Source organism: Antechinus flavipes, chromosome 2 (assembly GCF_016432865.1).
Source record: "Antechinus flavipes isolate AdamAnt ecotype Samford, QLD, Australia chromosome 2, AdamAnt_v2, whole genome shotgun sequence".
Lineage (NCBI taxonomy): Eukaryota > Metazoa > Chordata > Mammalia > Dasyuromorphia > Dasyuridae > Antechinus > Antechinus flavipes.
In genome coordinates this window covers 547,877,483-547,893,740 of record NC_067399.1, presented here as the reverse complement: position 1 = coordinate 547,893,740, position 16,258 = coordinate 547,877,483, and the positions used below count along the sequence as shown (strand labels likewise).

General features: G+C 36.0%; 1 protein-coding gene across 3 annotated transcripts in view; it reads right to left on the bottom strand.

Moving 5' to 3' along the window:
• The window catches only part of GTF2A2 (general transcription factor IIA subunit 2), an 82,961-nt gene extending 69,515 nt beyond the window's left edge, over positions 1-13,446 (bottom strand). The window contains exons 1-4 of one of the 3 annotated variants that reach the window (XM_051980942.1): positions 13,330-13,446; positions 7,368-7,517; positions 4,541-4,645; positions 859-985 (exon numbers count right to left, since the gene is read on the bottom strand). In XM_051980942.1, the coding sequence (XP_051836902.1) occupies positions 859-985; positions 4,541-4,645; positions 7,368-7,439 (304 nt within the window). In that variant the 5' untranslated portion in view covers positions 7,440-7,517; positions 13,330-13,446. Of the gene's footprint in view, positions 1-858; positions 986-4,540; positions 4,646-7,367; positions 7,518-13,302 lie in introns of all 3 variants that reach the window. The other 2 variants (XM_051980943.1, XM_051980944.1) reach the window with 2 other exon arrangements.
• Positions 13,447-16,258: the final 2,812 nt, after the last annotated feature.

Sequence of the window (16,258 nt, the reverse complement as noted above, 5' to 3'; positions counted from 1 at the left end):
TGTTCTTAATTCTTTGAAGACAGTGAACTTTATTTCTTTCTTCCTTTTGCTATTCAACTATGTACTTACAAGGAGTTTTTGCAATAAAATTATTAGGCACATTTTAGGTTCTCTCCCCCTGTACCCAAAAGATTCAGACAAATAAAAATAAATTAGTACAGTGGGAGAGGAAAACTGATGTAGAGTTAATCACTGGAGCCTATGAAACACTTGAATAGTTTACTATTGGGAGTAAATCTATAATGAAGGAACAGATTCCCTTATTAGGGAATTGTATAGTTATATAGTAATTACTTCTTTCTAACTAATTGCCATAATTTTCTCTTTCCTGATTTATTAGCTCAATAGCTATTAACAAGCACTTAGAAAAGGAATTCATGTTTGCTTTCCAACAGCTTTCCCTTTCATACAAGGGAGTCAAGAATCATCAGCTCCAAGAAACATACTGTCATGTTTTAGAAAACAAACAAGACAAAAGAACATTAAATCACTGGAACTGAAGCAGAAACAGAACTTGGTACAATAATGTGGTTCATGTAAAAAATACATATCTAAAGTAGACAAAAAGGATTTTTGATGAAGGAAAGTATAAATATTTACAAAATGGACTGAATAGAGTGAAGGCCCAGTTAGAGTAAAGACTAGATATTCCATCTCAGAACACTAAATGCATTATAAGTTCACATTATTTTCCTCCACTCTTTTCTGGACAGATAACTACCATAATATGTGTGAAAACGGGCTAGCTGGATTTTTTTGAACCAACAGCATTTTCTAAAGACATATGCAATATAGTATCAACAAACTAGTCATCAGTCATAAGATATAAAAATTGTTTTAAGACATTTGAACACTTACTTTTACCATCACAGGCGACAATTTTCACTTTATCCACTTTAATAAGCTCTGTCACCTCTCTGAATTCAACATCATTCAATACAAAAGTCCATACATTATCGCAGAATCTGTACGTATTTAGAGAGCCCTTTAAAAGAAAACATTTACATTCACCATGAAAAGATTCACTTTCCTTTCATAAAGGCCATTTAGACAAAATCAACAAAAGTCAACATGTGACTGGTTCAAATACAAGGCCATTCTTTCCCCCCAATCTAGCTGGTATAAAACTGGGGCATAGTTTACAATAAATTTTTTCCTTTCAAAGAAATCTTTTATGGTACAATTTTTACAGTAATTCAGATTAATGGGATTCTTATAATGTAAAATTAAGTATCTTTAACAAATTAAATATTAACTGATGACCTTTCATGTTTAATATGTATTGCTTTTAATTTTTTTTTTTTTTAAATAAAAACCCACTAAACAATGTTAACTGTTCTGAAACGTAATCCTGAAGAAAAGGAGTTCTGGCTTGTTGACAGCTTTAGTAGACCCTAAGATGCAGACAACTGCTGACCTGATTTACTTATCCTACCTGATTCCATTCTGACTGATCCATCTTATTTCATGTTGTAATGGGAGAAAACATTGGTATCTAGGGATGTGAATTAGGGGTGGAGAAGGAGCAGGGAAGTAGAGCAGAATTTCCTTTAGTCCTGTAATATTCTGTGACTGTTTTTCTGACTGACCTTTTTGGGCTAGAAGATTAAGAACCCAACTTCTTATTTTAGTTATCAGTAGCACATCTTGTTTTGTACTAAAATTGTAAACAATGAATGTAGTAGTCAAGAGCAATCTAACTTACAATTTTATTTTCTTGAAAGGAATCTATACTTCTATAAAAACTTGAGAATACAGAATGGAATAGAGAAGGGAAAAGTAGAAATATGGGAAGAACACTTCATGATGATTTAATTCATTTAGATATAAAATGAAAAATTGTGTCACTTACTAAAAAGTTACCAGTTATAATTCAAGGACATGAAATAGCAGAATTGTAAAATTCCAAAATACTAAATGTTTATCTTGATTGCCCTCATGTGGCTGAAATATGTAAGTTCACCTAAAACGTTAAGGATCTTACACTTGAGAAAACTAAAGAATTATGTGCACCTGACTGCTGCAAAAAAGGAATAGGTTTTAATAGAAATCAGAACTAATCTGAATGTGGTGAGTCAAATCAAAATGCACTTGACAGTGCCCTGTAAAGAGCAGGCAATTTTTGCTTTTTCAATGTCTTATGTAACTTGCACTAACTTTCACCATTATAAATTTTTTAAAAGAATATTTAAAAGATTTTAGCGGACAATGCTTCAAAAAATCAAAACTTTCACGTGTTAACCTGACAAATTTTCATTATTAATTTCTGTAACTGAAATAAAATCTCTGTTTTCCAGGGAAAAGTTAACATTCACTGGATCTACTTTCTAAGGCAGTTAACATAAATATAATACAAGGCACTTTTAAAATTCAAAGTCAGACATGTAACTCGGTTTAAAGTGAAAAGAAATCTTAGTAAAGATAAAGAACTATTGTCGATAATTCTGAAGAGAAAATGCAACAGAGAAATTCAAAATTTCATAATATCTAAGAAGCATTTTGTGATTTTTTTTTTAGTACCCCAATTTGTATGTACTCACAATTCTTCTCCTTTTAAATGTCCTGCTACAAATTGTACTAACATTAAGTACTTTTTAAATATTTAAATAATTTCAATAGATAATTTTGAAAGCAATGTCAAAAGGCAAACACAACCATCACCTTACAAAATTTTTACAAGGTACTGCAGTGGTTTTGTTCAAAGGTGGGGTACCAAAGTATTGTTACCACATCAATTTTTTTCCCTTTAAAAAACAACACATCACTTTGGGATACTTAGTTAAAAAGATTTTACTTCATAGTATCTACTTTCAGGAATCCTGAAATCTTCATTATGAAAACTATGGAAAATGAACTCTAATTCAAAAGAAATAAAACCAACCCTGTTATAATAGTCAAATGATTTCATTCATGTAAATGTCATAAAATTGAGGGTTAAAGTTTTATTTTTTGCAAAATGGCCTTGAATTTTAGTTAAAAGTACTGCAACAGAAAAGTTATGCTTATGTATAATTAACAACATACTAGGTTTTAAAATGGAATTTAAAAAATGACTGAAACTGCTGTAATTCATTACCTAGACACTAATGCCATTTCTACATCTCTTCCCACCAGTGGTGATAGAGAGGCATGTATGCAAATACCCTGAATTCAAAACCAATCAAGTTCTGTGGCAGAACACCACAACTTTTTGTGTGCTTGTGGAGCCATCAACTGAGAATGAGAAGTAAAATGGTATAGGAGTGTGGGAACCCAGGAAGACATAGGTTCAAACCCCCTGTGACACTTCCTGTGAGACTATAGGCTTAATCTCTCAGTTTTCCCACCTATAAAACAGAGTTCATGATACCTGTGGTACCTAAGTCTGTCCAGTGTTGTTGTCGGACTCAAATGAGGAAACAGATGGCAAAGTGTTTTGGGGTCTTTAAAGTACCACATTAACATTAACTATAATGTGGGTCTATATTTTGTTTCACTTTTCGTCATTCTCTTAGTTGATCACAAGAATATTTATAAGGACTTTATTTCTCTGACCTAAGACTTAGCAACTAAGTTATCAACTCCTTATGATCTGCAAATGATCATATTGAAGAAAACAAAAATCCTTATTATAATGAAATATTTACATTCAAAACATATGTAGCACTTAGGATAACATTCATGTGCACAGGGAGACTAACTTGGCAGGTTTTTATCATCAACAAATATTTACCAAATATTTGTATGTAGGCTCCTTTGCTTAGGCATCTTTTCATTAAATGGGCAGGGAAATGACAAATTATTTGCTCTATTTTATATCGGCATAACCATAATTTAGATAGATAAAATACAGATAAAGAATACTTAAATCTAATAAATAAACAAATTATACAAAGTCACATTAACATTATCAACACTATTCAATATGTTGCTTTGTTTGATAATATTATATCATTGCAAAAGGAAAAAATACTTCCCCATATGTTCTTCATTTTGAATCTACAGTCAAAATGAATAAGACCATATCTATTCAGCTATAATTTATCCTCTTAACATGTTAACATCAGTATAAAAGATTAGACAGAATTAAACTGATTAAAGAAGGCCACCATTACCATCTGTCTGGGCCCCACAAATTAGGTAAGGAAGCCAGAAAAAATAGCAGTTTCCAGAAGTCCCATTATCATTCTCAGCCTTTTTTATGCTAGAGTGTGGATGTTTGAGAATACAATTTTTTTCTTAAAGAATAGCTTTGATTCAACAGCTATTGAAAAGTTTCTGGGCAAATGGTAACTCAGTTACAAAGACACAATATGGCCCCGTCACACACAGAACCAGGCCTAAAAGAACTGCACCTTTTGTATGCAGGATGAACCTACTACATAAGCTCATCTAAAAAAAGTAACAACAATCAGAAACATTTCGAAGTGTTACACAAGAGTTTTCAAAATGTTACACAGCCATCATTCTGTTCTTACTATAGATACATAAGTGTGTAAGGGCCTTAAAAATACTCCGTGTAACAATGTGCAAGAGTCTAGGTTTAGATAAGTATCCTTACCCTGAAATTGACTCTGTTCCTGACTCGCTGAGCCAATGCTGAATTTATAGCCTTGTCAAACTGAAGTAGAACTTGAAGGGCAAGCTGGGGGGTGATCTGTTGAGACTGAGTAAAAAGGCCACAATTCATTTCCTTCATTATGGATTCCAAATATATCAAAGTATAGGAATTTAATGCTTAAGGCTTATATGAAAGTAAGCCAGAAATTCTACAACAGTGACAGTTTCCCATACTGTTCCTCCTGACCACCACCCCAAGTACATTAAAATTCCTTATTTCCATGACAATAGGATAAGCAAAAAGTGAAATTTGAGAACTGTGCAATATCTTCTGACAAAATATAGACATTTGGATACAACTATCACTTAAAGCAGAAAACATACAAAGTTATAAATATAACAATTTTCCCTGGTTCTCCTTCCTCAAATTTTTTTTTCTAGTTCATATGACATTAATTACCCAACTATCAATACTGTCAGTAACTAATGTTGTACTGGAAATCAATCAAAAGACATTTATTAAGTGATTACTATGTGCTACATGCCAAGGATATAAAGATCAAAATCAAAGTTACTGCTCTCAAGGAGCTTACATTCTATCAGGGAAAACAATAAGCTACATATTTTTAAAAAATAGAATAATTTTGAGAGGGAAGGCATTAATAATTAGATAGGTGGGAAATGGGAGTCAGGAAAGGCTGAAAGGGAAAGATGAGCTGACTTTTTAAATGACCAAGAATTTTAAAAGATGACGATGAAGATTACATTATAACCAAGGGGGACAGACAATGAAAAAGTGTGGGGATGGGAAATGGAATGGTGTGTAGGGGAAACAATAACAAGGTTAATTTGATTTGCAAAACAATTTGACACTGCCAAAAAAGAGGAGTAATATATAACAAAGTTGGAAAGGCAGACGAGGATCAAGATGTTAAAGGGATTTATAATATTAGACAGAGGGTTTCAGAGGGTTTCACCCTTGATTGTAGAGGTAACAACTTATGGGGAGTTAGTAAAGTTATTATGGTCAGACCTATACTTTAGGAAAATCAAAATATCAACTGTGTGGAGAATAAATTAAGAAGGAAAGATGTAATACATTGAAAGAGGAACTGATTCTTCAGTAAGAGATCCATATTCAAATTCTATTTCTGATACTATCCCTGTCAATTTCTACAAATCCCTTAACTTCCCTGGTTTTCCTTTTCCTCATCTATAAAGCAGGCAAAGTGTAGATGGAGGGGGGAAACAGGAGGAAGTGATGCTGAACTAAATCAGAGGGCCCTCAAGTCCCTTACCGTTCTATGATCCCATAACTGAACAGTCATCCAAGCTAGAGGCTTCTGAACTAGGGTGGTGTTTATATGTGTAGAAAGAAGGGAATTGAAAATTATGAATAAGATCTCACAACATGTGGGGTGGGGAAGTGAGACATTGACATTTACCATAAAGTTGACAAGCTCAGTAACTAGAAGGATGTTGGTCTCTCAACAGAAATAAAAAAATTCTGAAGAGAGGTGGGTGTGAGAGGAAAAGTAATGAGCTCACTTTTATATATGTTAATTTTCAAATATTTATGGGTCATACAATAAGCAAGCAACAGGTGATTTAAGACTGAAGCTCATGAAAGAGACTAGGACTGTAATCATACCAGTTTCTAGTCTTCTGTCAACCACTAACAGCTCAGATAGGTTAAATTTTTTGAACCTCAGTTTATTAACATAAAATAAGAAGATTGGGTAATAATATCTCCAATAACATTGTTAATCCTATGATTCTATGATACTGATTCTAAGTACATATCAATAAGTACAATATTGTACAATAAGTATCATAAGTACAATACAAGTTAGGGACATTCATTATTTAATTAAATAATTAAAAAAAAAAAGATTATATCAGGATATGACTGTTCATCTTAGGGATTCCACGTGGTATTCCTTTAAATGGGGAAAAAAAAAATCCCAGAAGTTTTCACCTTCTACAGCTAACATTAAAATATCCATAATTCAATTGTGTAAATTTGATTTACACCAAATTTTTCAATGACACATTTGTTCTAAATTGAGTTACTCATATTTTGTATTAACTGCAAGTTCACTTCCATAAGTTATAGATGAAATTAAGGCCAATATTTGATAAGCTTGCATCAAGATCCAAAATAAAGTCTGAAGTACATAAAGGACAGAGTTTATCATGTAGGTATCATCTAGGCTGAGTCCAACCCTTTCATTTTACAGATGAGAAAACTGAAGAGCAGGGATGTAAAGTGACTTGCCCAGGGTCACAAAGCTTACTAGTAAATAGCCAAGGCAATATATGAACTGAGGTCCTTTTGACTTCAAATCCAGTCTTCTTATGATATCTAGCCGCTATTAAATCAATCCTAATGACACAGTTGGTGATATAAAACTGAAGTGTTAACGGTGACAAATTGCATGCAAAAAATGGAATGAAAAGTATCATCTATAAATGTCTGGCTGAAAAAAGGAGTATGCTAATCTTGTAATGAAAGCCCAGGATAACTGACAGATGGTCCCTGGATTGCATTTGGTACCTAGAGAATGTAAAAAGATTTTACAGAAAGAATTCTACATGTGAGGTCAATTCTCTTGGTAGAATTTAAGGAGGACAAGAGTTGCATAGGATAGAAAGGCATGGATGGACCAGCACACCCGGGGGGAAATACCCACACCAGTGAGACCAAAGATGCACTAAAATATTGAAATTACTAACTTCTGAGATAAAGTTGTGCCTGGTGCTTTGCCAATGAGATATGAGATGATGTAAAACTATCTAAATAGAAGGGCTCAATACGTGTTTCTCACCTGTATGAGCTCATCGAGACTTTCCTGAAGGCTATTTCCCAGAGTGGTATTTCTATATAATTGATATGCCATGACTTAAGAAGAAGAGTTCAATTTTTCTTATCATCCAGCTGTAAAACTGCCCACAGATATCAGGTTTTCATGGATGTCCTAAAGAACACAAAAATTAGCATTAATTATATATATGTATAAGACATATAAGTAGCATAGCTTAGTGGATTAGAAGCATAAGATTATGAAGCTAAGGGTCAAGAGTGCCTCTCACAAATGCAGCAACGCAAACCACCCCCCTCCCCCCCTTTTTTTTTTGAGAGTGATCTCTTTATCTTGTCCAGGTCTTTTTTTAAAGCAATGACTTCTTCTGCTGATGGAATTCTACTGCATGAAAACTTTGACCTGGGCTGGATTGCTGCTCCTAAGAAAGCTGGGTCCCTAGTACTACACCATCACAGCCTCTCCTCAATCCTCATTTTAGTGTTGGACTTCATGTAGAGGCTGGATCAACTTTACTCCCACCAGAAGTCAGAATGCCTAAGGTCAGGTATCTACCAACTTTAGCCTCCCCTAAAGACAAGGATTACAAGCACTTGTCATTATGTTCCTCCACATGTCAGGAGTTTCTCACACCAATAAAATTATAGGGCTGTTAAAAAGAGAAAAACCAACCAGGAGGAGTAGCTAGTCTTGGAAGAGTGCCAATAAATATCCCACAGATAGAAGAAATCAAACAGTATACATTTCAATAAAGTACTCACCATAAACAAGTGACTAAATATTTTGTGCTTTGGATATAGCAATTATCTAAAAGTTGAGTTTTGGTGAGGGGTTTTAAATATTTGATCACAGATTTAGAGCTGGATGGGATCATGGATGTGAAGTTTAAGCTAACTAAGTTTACTAAAGAAGTAATTGAAGCATTAAGAGTATGAATCACCCAAAATCACACAAGTAATAAATGCAAGATTCAAACTTTGATTCCAAGTTGTGTGGGTAGAGGACACACACACACAAAAATAATGTGATACAGGAATCTGAGAGCCAGTGTCAAGCATATAATTAAGTACTTAAATATCTACAAAACTCATGTTAAATAACAAATTGAATTGAGAGAAGTTGTGTTTAAAAGCTGAAGTCCTTTTTGAGAAATATGCAGAACCTGGACCCACACTTAACACCATATACCAAGATAAGATCAAAATGGGTCCATGACCTAGGCATAAAGAACGAGATTATAAATAAATTAGAGGAACACAGGATAGTTTATCTCTCAGCCTTGTGGAGGAGAAAGAAATTTGTGATCAAAGATGAACTAGAGACCATTACTGATCACAAAATAGAAAATTTTGATTACTTCAAATTAAAAAGCCTTTGTACAAACAAAACTAATGCAAACAAGATTAGAAGGGAGGCAACAAACTGGGAAAACATCTTCACAGTTAAAGGTTCTGATAAAGGCCTCATTTCCAAAATATATAGAGAACTGACTCAAATTTATAAGAAATCAAGCCATTCTCCAATTGATAAATGGTCAAAGGATATAAACAGACAATTTTCAGAGGATGAAATTGAAACTATTACCACTCATATGAAAGAGTGTTCCAAATCATTATTGATCAGAGAAATGCAAATTAAGACAACTCTGAGATACCACTACACACCTGTCAGATTGGCTAAGATGACAGGAAAAAATAATGATGAATGTTGAAGGGGATGCGGGAAAACTGGGACACTGATGCATTGTTGGTGGAGTTGTGAACGAATCCAACCATTCTGGAGAGCAATCTGGAATTATGCCCAAAAAGTTATCAAATTGTGCATACCCTTTGACCCAGCAGTGTTTCTATTGGGCTTATATCTCAAAGAAATACTAAAGAAGGGAAAGGGACCTGTATGTGCCAAAATGTTTGCAGCAGCCCTATTTGTAGTGGCTAGAAACTGGAAAATGAATGGATGCCCATCAATTGGAGAATGGCTGGGTAAATTGTGGTATATGAATGTTATGGAATCTTACTGTTCTGTAAGAAATGACCAGCAGGATGAATACAGAGAGGACTGGCGAGACTTACATGAACTGATGCTAAGTGAAATGAGCAGAACTAGGAGATCATTATACACTTCAACAACGATATTGTATGAGGACATATTTTGATGGAAGTGGATTTCTTTGACAAAGAGACCTGAGTTTCAATTGATAAATGACGGACAGAAGCAGCTACACCCAAAGAAAGAACACTGGGAAACGAATGTGAACTATCTACATTTTTGTTTTTCTTCCCGGGTTATTTATACCTTCTGAATCCAATTCTCCCTGTGCAACAAGAGAACTGTTCGGTTCTGCAAACATATATTGTATCTAGGATATACTGCAACATATCAACCATATATAGGACTGCTTGCCATCTAGGAGAGGGGATGGAGGGAGGGAGGGGAAAAATCAGAACAGAAATGAGTGCAAGGGATATTGTTGTAAAAAAAATTACCCTGGCATGGATTCTGTCAATATAAAGTAATTATTAAATAAAAATTTAAAATAAAAATAAAAATAAAAAAAGAAATATGCAGAACCATACCTAGAAATTATCTTAGGAATTGAAACAAATTGTGGAGTGGGGTAGAAGGAAGGTGTTGAAGTAGTCTAGAGACAGATTTTATGAGAGATAAAGAAAATGATCCCAGAAGCTAGGGTTTTCCAACTGGGAAGGATTTAGGATAGAAAAGATGACTCAAATGGAATAAGCATTTAGTAAGTGCTTACTAAGCCATGCACTGTGCTAAGTACCTTGCAATCTCATCTTACAACTACTTTAAGAAGCTTTTATAATTGAGAAAACTGGTGCTGAGATGTTAAATGATGTGCCCAGACTCACAGTTATAAAGTGTCTCAGGATAAATTTGAACTCAGATCTTCCTGACTCCAGACAGTGTTTTATCCATTATTATCTAGTTATCTCTGATTCTAAGCCAGATACTAAATGTATTGGGGAGAAGAAAGAATGAACTACATGTAGATTTATAGATGGTAGCATCAACGCTCTGGTCAAGATGAAGTGAACTCTAAAGAGAGGTTTTTGACAAGTGACAGTAGGAGAGCAGCAGCATGAAACAAAGACTATATTGATTTTTCTCCTAGTCCTGTGTATCTAAGTGTTAGAGGAGTAGCTAATCTTGGAAGAGTGCCAATAAATATCCCACAGATAGAAGAAATCAAAGGAAGAAGTTCAGGACAAAATGAAATCTTAAAAAAATAAAGTAGAATGAAAAGGGTGAACAATGGAAGACATGAATTGGGAAAAGCTAGACCAAAATTTAATATCTGGATATTTGGATAGAGGGAGAGGAGGAAGAGGGAGGCTGGGAGTGCCATTCTTGAACTGCACCATCCTCCGCCACTTGTGCCAATATTCTGGGTGTTCTTCAAGGTACAGGTTCCCCAGCTCAGGTATTGGAGCCCATCTACCTGAACTGGAAGACAGACCTAGCAAAAGAATGTAATAGCCATAGCACCCTGAAGGGCAGCAGCCTGAGTGCCAAGCAAGGGAGTATGCTGGTCAAAATACCTTTAAAAAAGAGATAACATCATTCTATGATGTTCTGATTTAAAATATTAAGCAATGAGTAAAATGAACAGAACTAAGAGAACACTGTATATGTAACTACAAGATGTGATGATCAGCTGTGACAGACTTGGCTCTTCTCAGCAATACAATGAATTCTAAATAATTCCAATAGACATGGGATGGAAAATGCCATCCCTATCCAGAGAGAAAGAGAGAACTATGGAGACTGAATGTGGACGAAAGCATAGTATTTTCACCTTTTTTGTTTGCTTTTTCTTGGTAATTTTTTCCTTTTGGTCTGATTTTTCCATGACAAGTATGGAAATATGTTTAAAAGGCTTAACTTATATCAGATTGCTTGCTGTTTTGGGAAAGGGAAAAATTAAGGGGGAGGGAGAAAAAAATGGAACATAATCTTACAAAAATATTGGAAACCATATTTGTGTATTTGGAAAAACAAATACTACTGAGGGAAAAAATAAAATGTTAAGCAACATATAACATGAAGAAATCCTTACCAAAGATGTCTGTTGCATTAAAAATGTTCAGTACGAAGTCCAAATTGGAAGATGAAGACACAAATATGGTGGGATATTTCACATGTTTTAAAATGACATTGTTTATCAAGCTCTGCATACAATAAAAGATCTCCTGTATTGTGGAACTTCCTAAATGACATCTGATATCTTAAGAATTGTGTCTCTATGACCTGGTAAAAAAAATCCAAATGATTAAAAAAATGTTTATAGTTCAGACTATACTATGTAGCTGATGAACAGTCCACTGAACTGGTCCATAAGGACTTTCTTTCTTTGACAAGACAATTCAGATGGAAAATGAACTGGGCCAAGAAGAGAAGGTGAAGGTCTGGACTGCACCTGCAAAGTCACAATGCTTTTAATGACCCCAGGCTTCTTGAAAGACCCATCTTCTATGTTCTTTTGAGAGAATTTGCTGAGATGAAATGTGCTGTGTAAAGAGAATCAATTATAAGGTCCTTAAAACTGGGGTTCAAATATTGCCTCTGCCACATACTGTGTGACCTCTGGCAATTCAGTTTCTCAGTAGCCTAAGCAGTACTCTGAGACTAAGTTTACAAGGAGTTACTACTATGCAATGGTGGACACTTTTTTTCACAGATGGATAGAATTCTTCCTACCTATGAAATCACAAATCTAGAAGCCCTGGCCAAAAACAGTTCTTTTGGTTACATATATAGCTTAAAGCATGTGACTCCAGACACCAAAGAAATAAAGTTTCAAGTCACCCATAAAAAGTCATAGGCGATACACGTTGTGTAGGAAAAATGCATAGAAGCAAAAAACTATCCAAAAAAACATGCCAACGGAAAAGGGGAATAGTTATGAAAAAAGAATATAGTTAATATGTTCTACTGGCATCCAGCTTGCCTGTCTCCCCTTAACCTCTCCCCATATCAAAATTTAAAAACCCTAAAAAAGGTAAATTTAGCAAAGCACAAAAGTCTCATCGAATCAGAAGACAGAGGGAACTACAATTTCACCACAGTAGGGCATCTCCCATCATTAAAATCTTTTTCATCCAGGTATCTTGAGTATTTTATACGCTAACGATTTTCTTTCTTTCGTTTTTAATTATCAGTCTTTCCAGAATCCTAAAACTTACTGTGTCTTATTTTGTACTTTTCCCAAAGACTGACTCGGCACTGGTTCTTAATGTTTGCTGAATTGTATCTTGCAAACTTCCTTCCTAAACAAATCACTTATGTCTTTTGCTTGGAATTACATCTAGGAAAAAAAAAAAAAAAGCCTTGGGGATGACCCCCCTGACAGCACAGAGGAAGAAGTCGGAGACTACATACATCAACTAGTTCAAACGGCAAGGACGGGACAGTAAGGCAGAGGCAGATCTCTCTCAGGTTATGTATGAGAAATTCTACAACTGAATCTATACCCACAAGATGAAAACAACAACAACAAACTATTCCGGGCAAGTAAGAACGCGGGAAAAATACTAGCAGTTGGGCCGCTTTATTGTCAGGACGTGACACCCAGTTTAAAGTTGTTGTTCAGTACTTTCAAGAAAAGAGAGGATGACTCTGGGGGGGTTCCAGCAGCGAAGCCAGGCGGGTCTGGGAGTCCCGGGCTGGAGAAGCTCCCATACGCACAGGGGCCGACACCGCCTGGAGAAAAGATTACAACCACCCACCCTGGACAAAGCATCTCGCACCCTCCCTTCGCAGGCCCACGTTAACCGGCCGGGTCAGGCCTGGGCGGCTGGGCCCCTGAGCCGAGCCCGAAGGAAAAGTCGCGCCGCCCCGATGGCGGGCCCTCGGGGGTGGGGGGTGGGGTGGGGAGGAGAAGCAGAGCAAGCTGGGCCGCGCTGTTCTCTCTCCTCACCCCGGCCTGGCCCAGCTCCTCCGGTACCTTCGGGGAAAACGCCTTCCACCGCTGAGCGCTGGGAGCCGAAGAGGCGCAGAGCCCGGGCGAAGTCCCTTAGTTCGTCCCCGCCGCCTCTTCCGCGGCCCCAGTCACCAGAAACCCGGGCGAGCGACCCGGATGTGCTCAGGGAACCGCCCCCCGGAGGAAGTGACGCAAATGCGCCTGAGCGTCAAGGTTTCCCTAGTTCACTCAGACCCCACTGTGTGCGACTCCTTTCTCTGTGCTTGTGTTCCTCCCAGTCACCTAAGGGCTCATTCTTTACTCCTCACACACCCGCTTTGTCGCCAAGTCTTGCTAGAGCCACTAACAGCTCCTCATTCGTGCCTGGAACTCTCATCCGCTTCCTACGCTGTAAACTACTTTCAGCAATGTCTACCCTGAGCTCTTCATTCCAATGCCTGTCTTTTGTTCATGATCTCCAAAGTATTAAAAATAAAGTTTTAATAGTTTTTTTTGTACATTGTTTCCTCCATTAAACTATGAACTTGAGAATAAGGATTTTTTTTGCTTTTCATTAAAAAAAAAATCATATCTTTAGTGCTTAACACATAGAGGGCTTCTTGACTTTGTCCAATTTTTTTTTTTTTTTTCCAAGTTATTCCTTACAGTTCTGTGCTGGATTCTCTTCTCTACACTCTTAATTCCCACTATTATTCATTTAACATCTGCATGTAGATTATTTTAAAAATCTTTCTAGTACTGACCTCTTTTCTCTTCTCCAGACTACAACAGTATGAAGGGCATTGGTTTCAGTTTCAGAGGATCTAGGTTTGAATCCTAGCGCTGATATAGTCTCTTAGGACTTCAGTATTCTCACCTATAAAATGAAGGGGACTGGACTAAATGATCTCAAATGCTTTCCATCTTTAAATCCTTTTAGCATGATTAACCAAGTTGTTTCCTTGCATCATGTGGAGTTGTAAAGGACATTCCAATCAGATTTCTAAGCCTCCCTAATTTCATAAATAATAAAACTACTAATAGCTTCAAGATTATGATGGGGGCAGGGAGAAAGACAAGGGGGTTGCCCTAACATTTCTAACTCATACTTAGTTTATAGCCTACTAAAACTTCTAGGTCTTTATTTCTACTGTTATCACATTGACTAGATATAAAGGTAATGTCCTACATATGGGTTCAAAAAGTTTTATGGAAGTACAGCAGAGGATGTAGCGTTACATTGTATATCTTCTATGCTATCTCTTTAACAAATTTTTTAAAATCCAGATGTAGGACATTACCTTTATATCTAGTCAACCTAGCATTCTAACCAGCAGAAATTTCTGAATTTTGATTCTATCATGAAAATTGCTACACATTTTCCAAAAACATCATAGCTGTACAAGTTGAATATTTTTTATACTTTCTTGAGTCAGCGGAAGTCCCTGTAAATTGACATTAATCCATGGTTAAAATGAGTTTTGACAATGATCCAAAGCACTACCCCCACAGGGAAGGACCCCTACAGGGAGAGCCATAAGGTAGAATGCTACCTACCAACAGATATAAAAGTTCACAAATTAACAAGGGGAGAACTTATTTTCTAACACATGTATTCCCTTGAATTTATCTGCTTACATGACTCAATCTACTAGCAGTAAAGAGTTAGAAACCTGCTTTAACCAATGGAGGCCAACTTAGGTTTGTATGTTATGATATACTCTTATAGATCCCTTTCATCTGCAAAACTGAATGGTTGTAGTAGTACATGTGACCCACACACATGTTTTTTAAGTTATTAAATCTGATTCAAATCAAATGTTTGAAGACATGTAAGACAAGTGGTTTTCTAAATTAATCTGTGGCCCACAGGAATTATGTACGGTTTGGTGGCCTGATCCCGAGTTTGACATACACTATACTAGATGGTCTCAAAAAGACCTGTTCATTCTAAACCCTATTAACTAATCCAAAACAGAATGTTGACTAAGACAAGAATAAATTCCTGATATGTAGTTTTACTTTCAGCTAATGAAAAACAGCTATAACATCTATATAACACTTGACTGATACCTTATTTAATCTTCAAATCAACTGTTGGAGGCATCTCTAAGTTATAGAATACCTGCCCCTATTCTACAATCAAGTATATCCATGAAGACTGTATAGTAGTAGAGAAGAGAAAACATTGTAGTTAAGCCTTACAACCGGAATTCAAATCTCATCTGTCTACTACCTATTTAGTTTGTCTTTTAACTATTTCACTGCCAATTTCCCTATGGGTAAAATTATAAGGCAAGATCTAAAATTACTCTGCCAACCAAGGTTAAATTGGAGTAGAGACAAAATAAGGGCAGGGACACTATTTAGAAACCTTCTGCAATGGAGAATTGGAAAGTATCACATTTAGGAGTTTGCAGACCTAGGTCAAAGTTCTAGCTCCCTCTCACTTTATTCTCTCAAATCAACTTTTTGAGAAAGGTAATAACCAAGTGCTTATTTTGCAGGAAATTCTTGAAGTGATTTACTCTATTGCTTTTAAACCTGAAAAGTATAAAAAAGGGTTCTGTAAAGGAAGAAAAAAAGGAACCTAAATAATAGTGCTAGTAATGAGTGTATAAGGAAAACTGATGAGACTGAAGAGAAAAACAATCAAAGGCCTTGGCAATAGGAGGATTGGGGATAGAGGAAGAGAGCTAAGATGATTCCAAAATTTTGAGCTAGGATATAGCACAACAGGTGAAGTTTGAAGCCATAGTAATAAATGAGCAAGCTGGGGTACATCTTTTCCACCTGAAATTGAGTTTCATAGATCCAAGTCAGCTCAGATGTCATCTTAATTCCAAATCCCAGTTTTATCAATAAGGGATCATGACTCCCTCAAAGACTAGATATGTATATGCAACACTTAACAACCCTGAAGATCCCTACTTGACAACGCTAAACACTGACTTTAGGTGAAAAGCAGCATAAA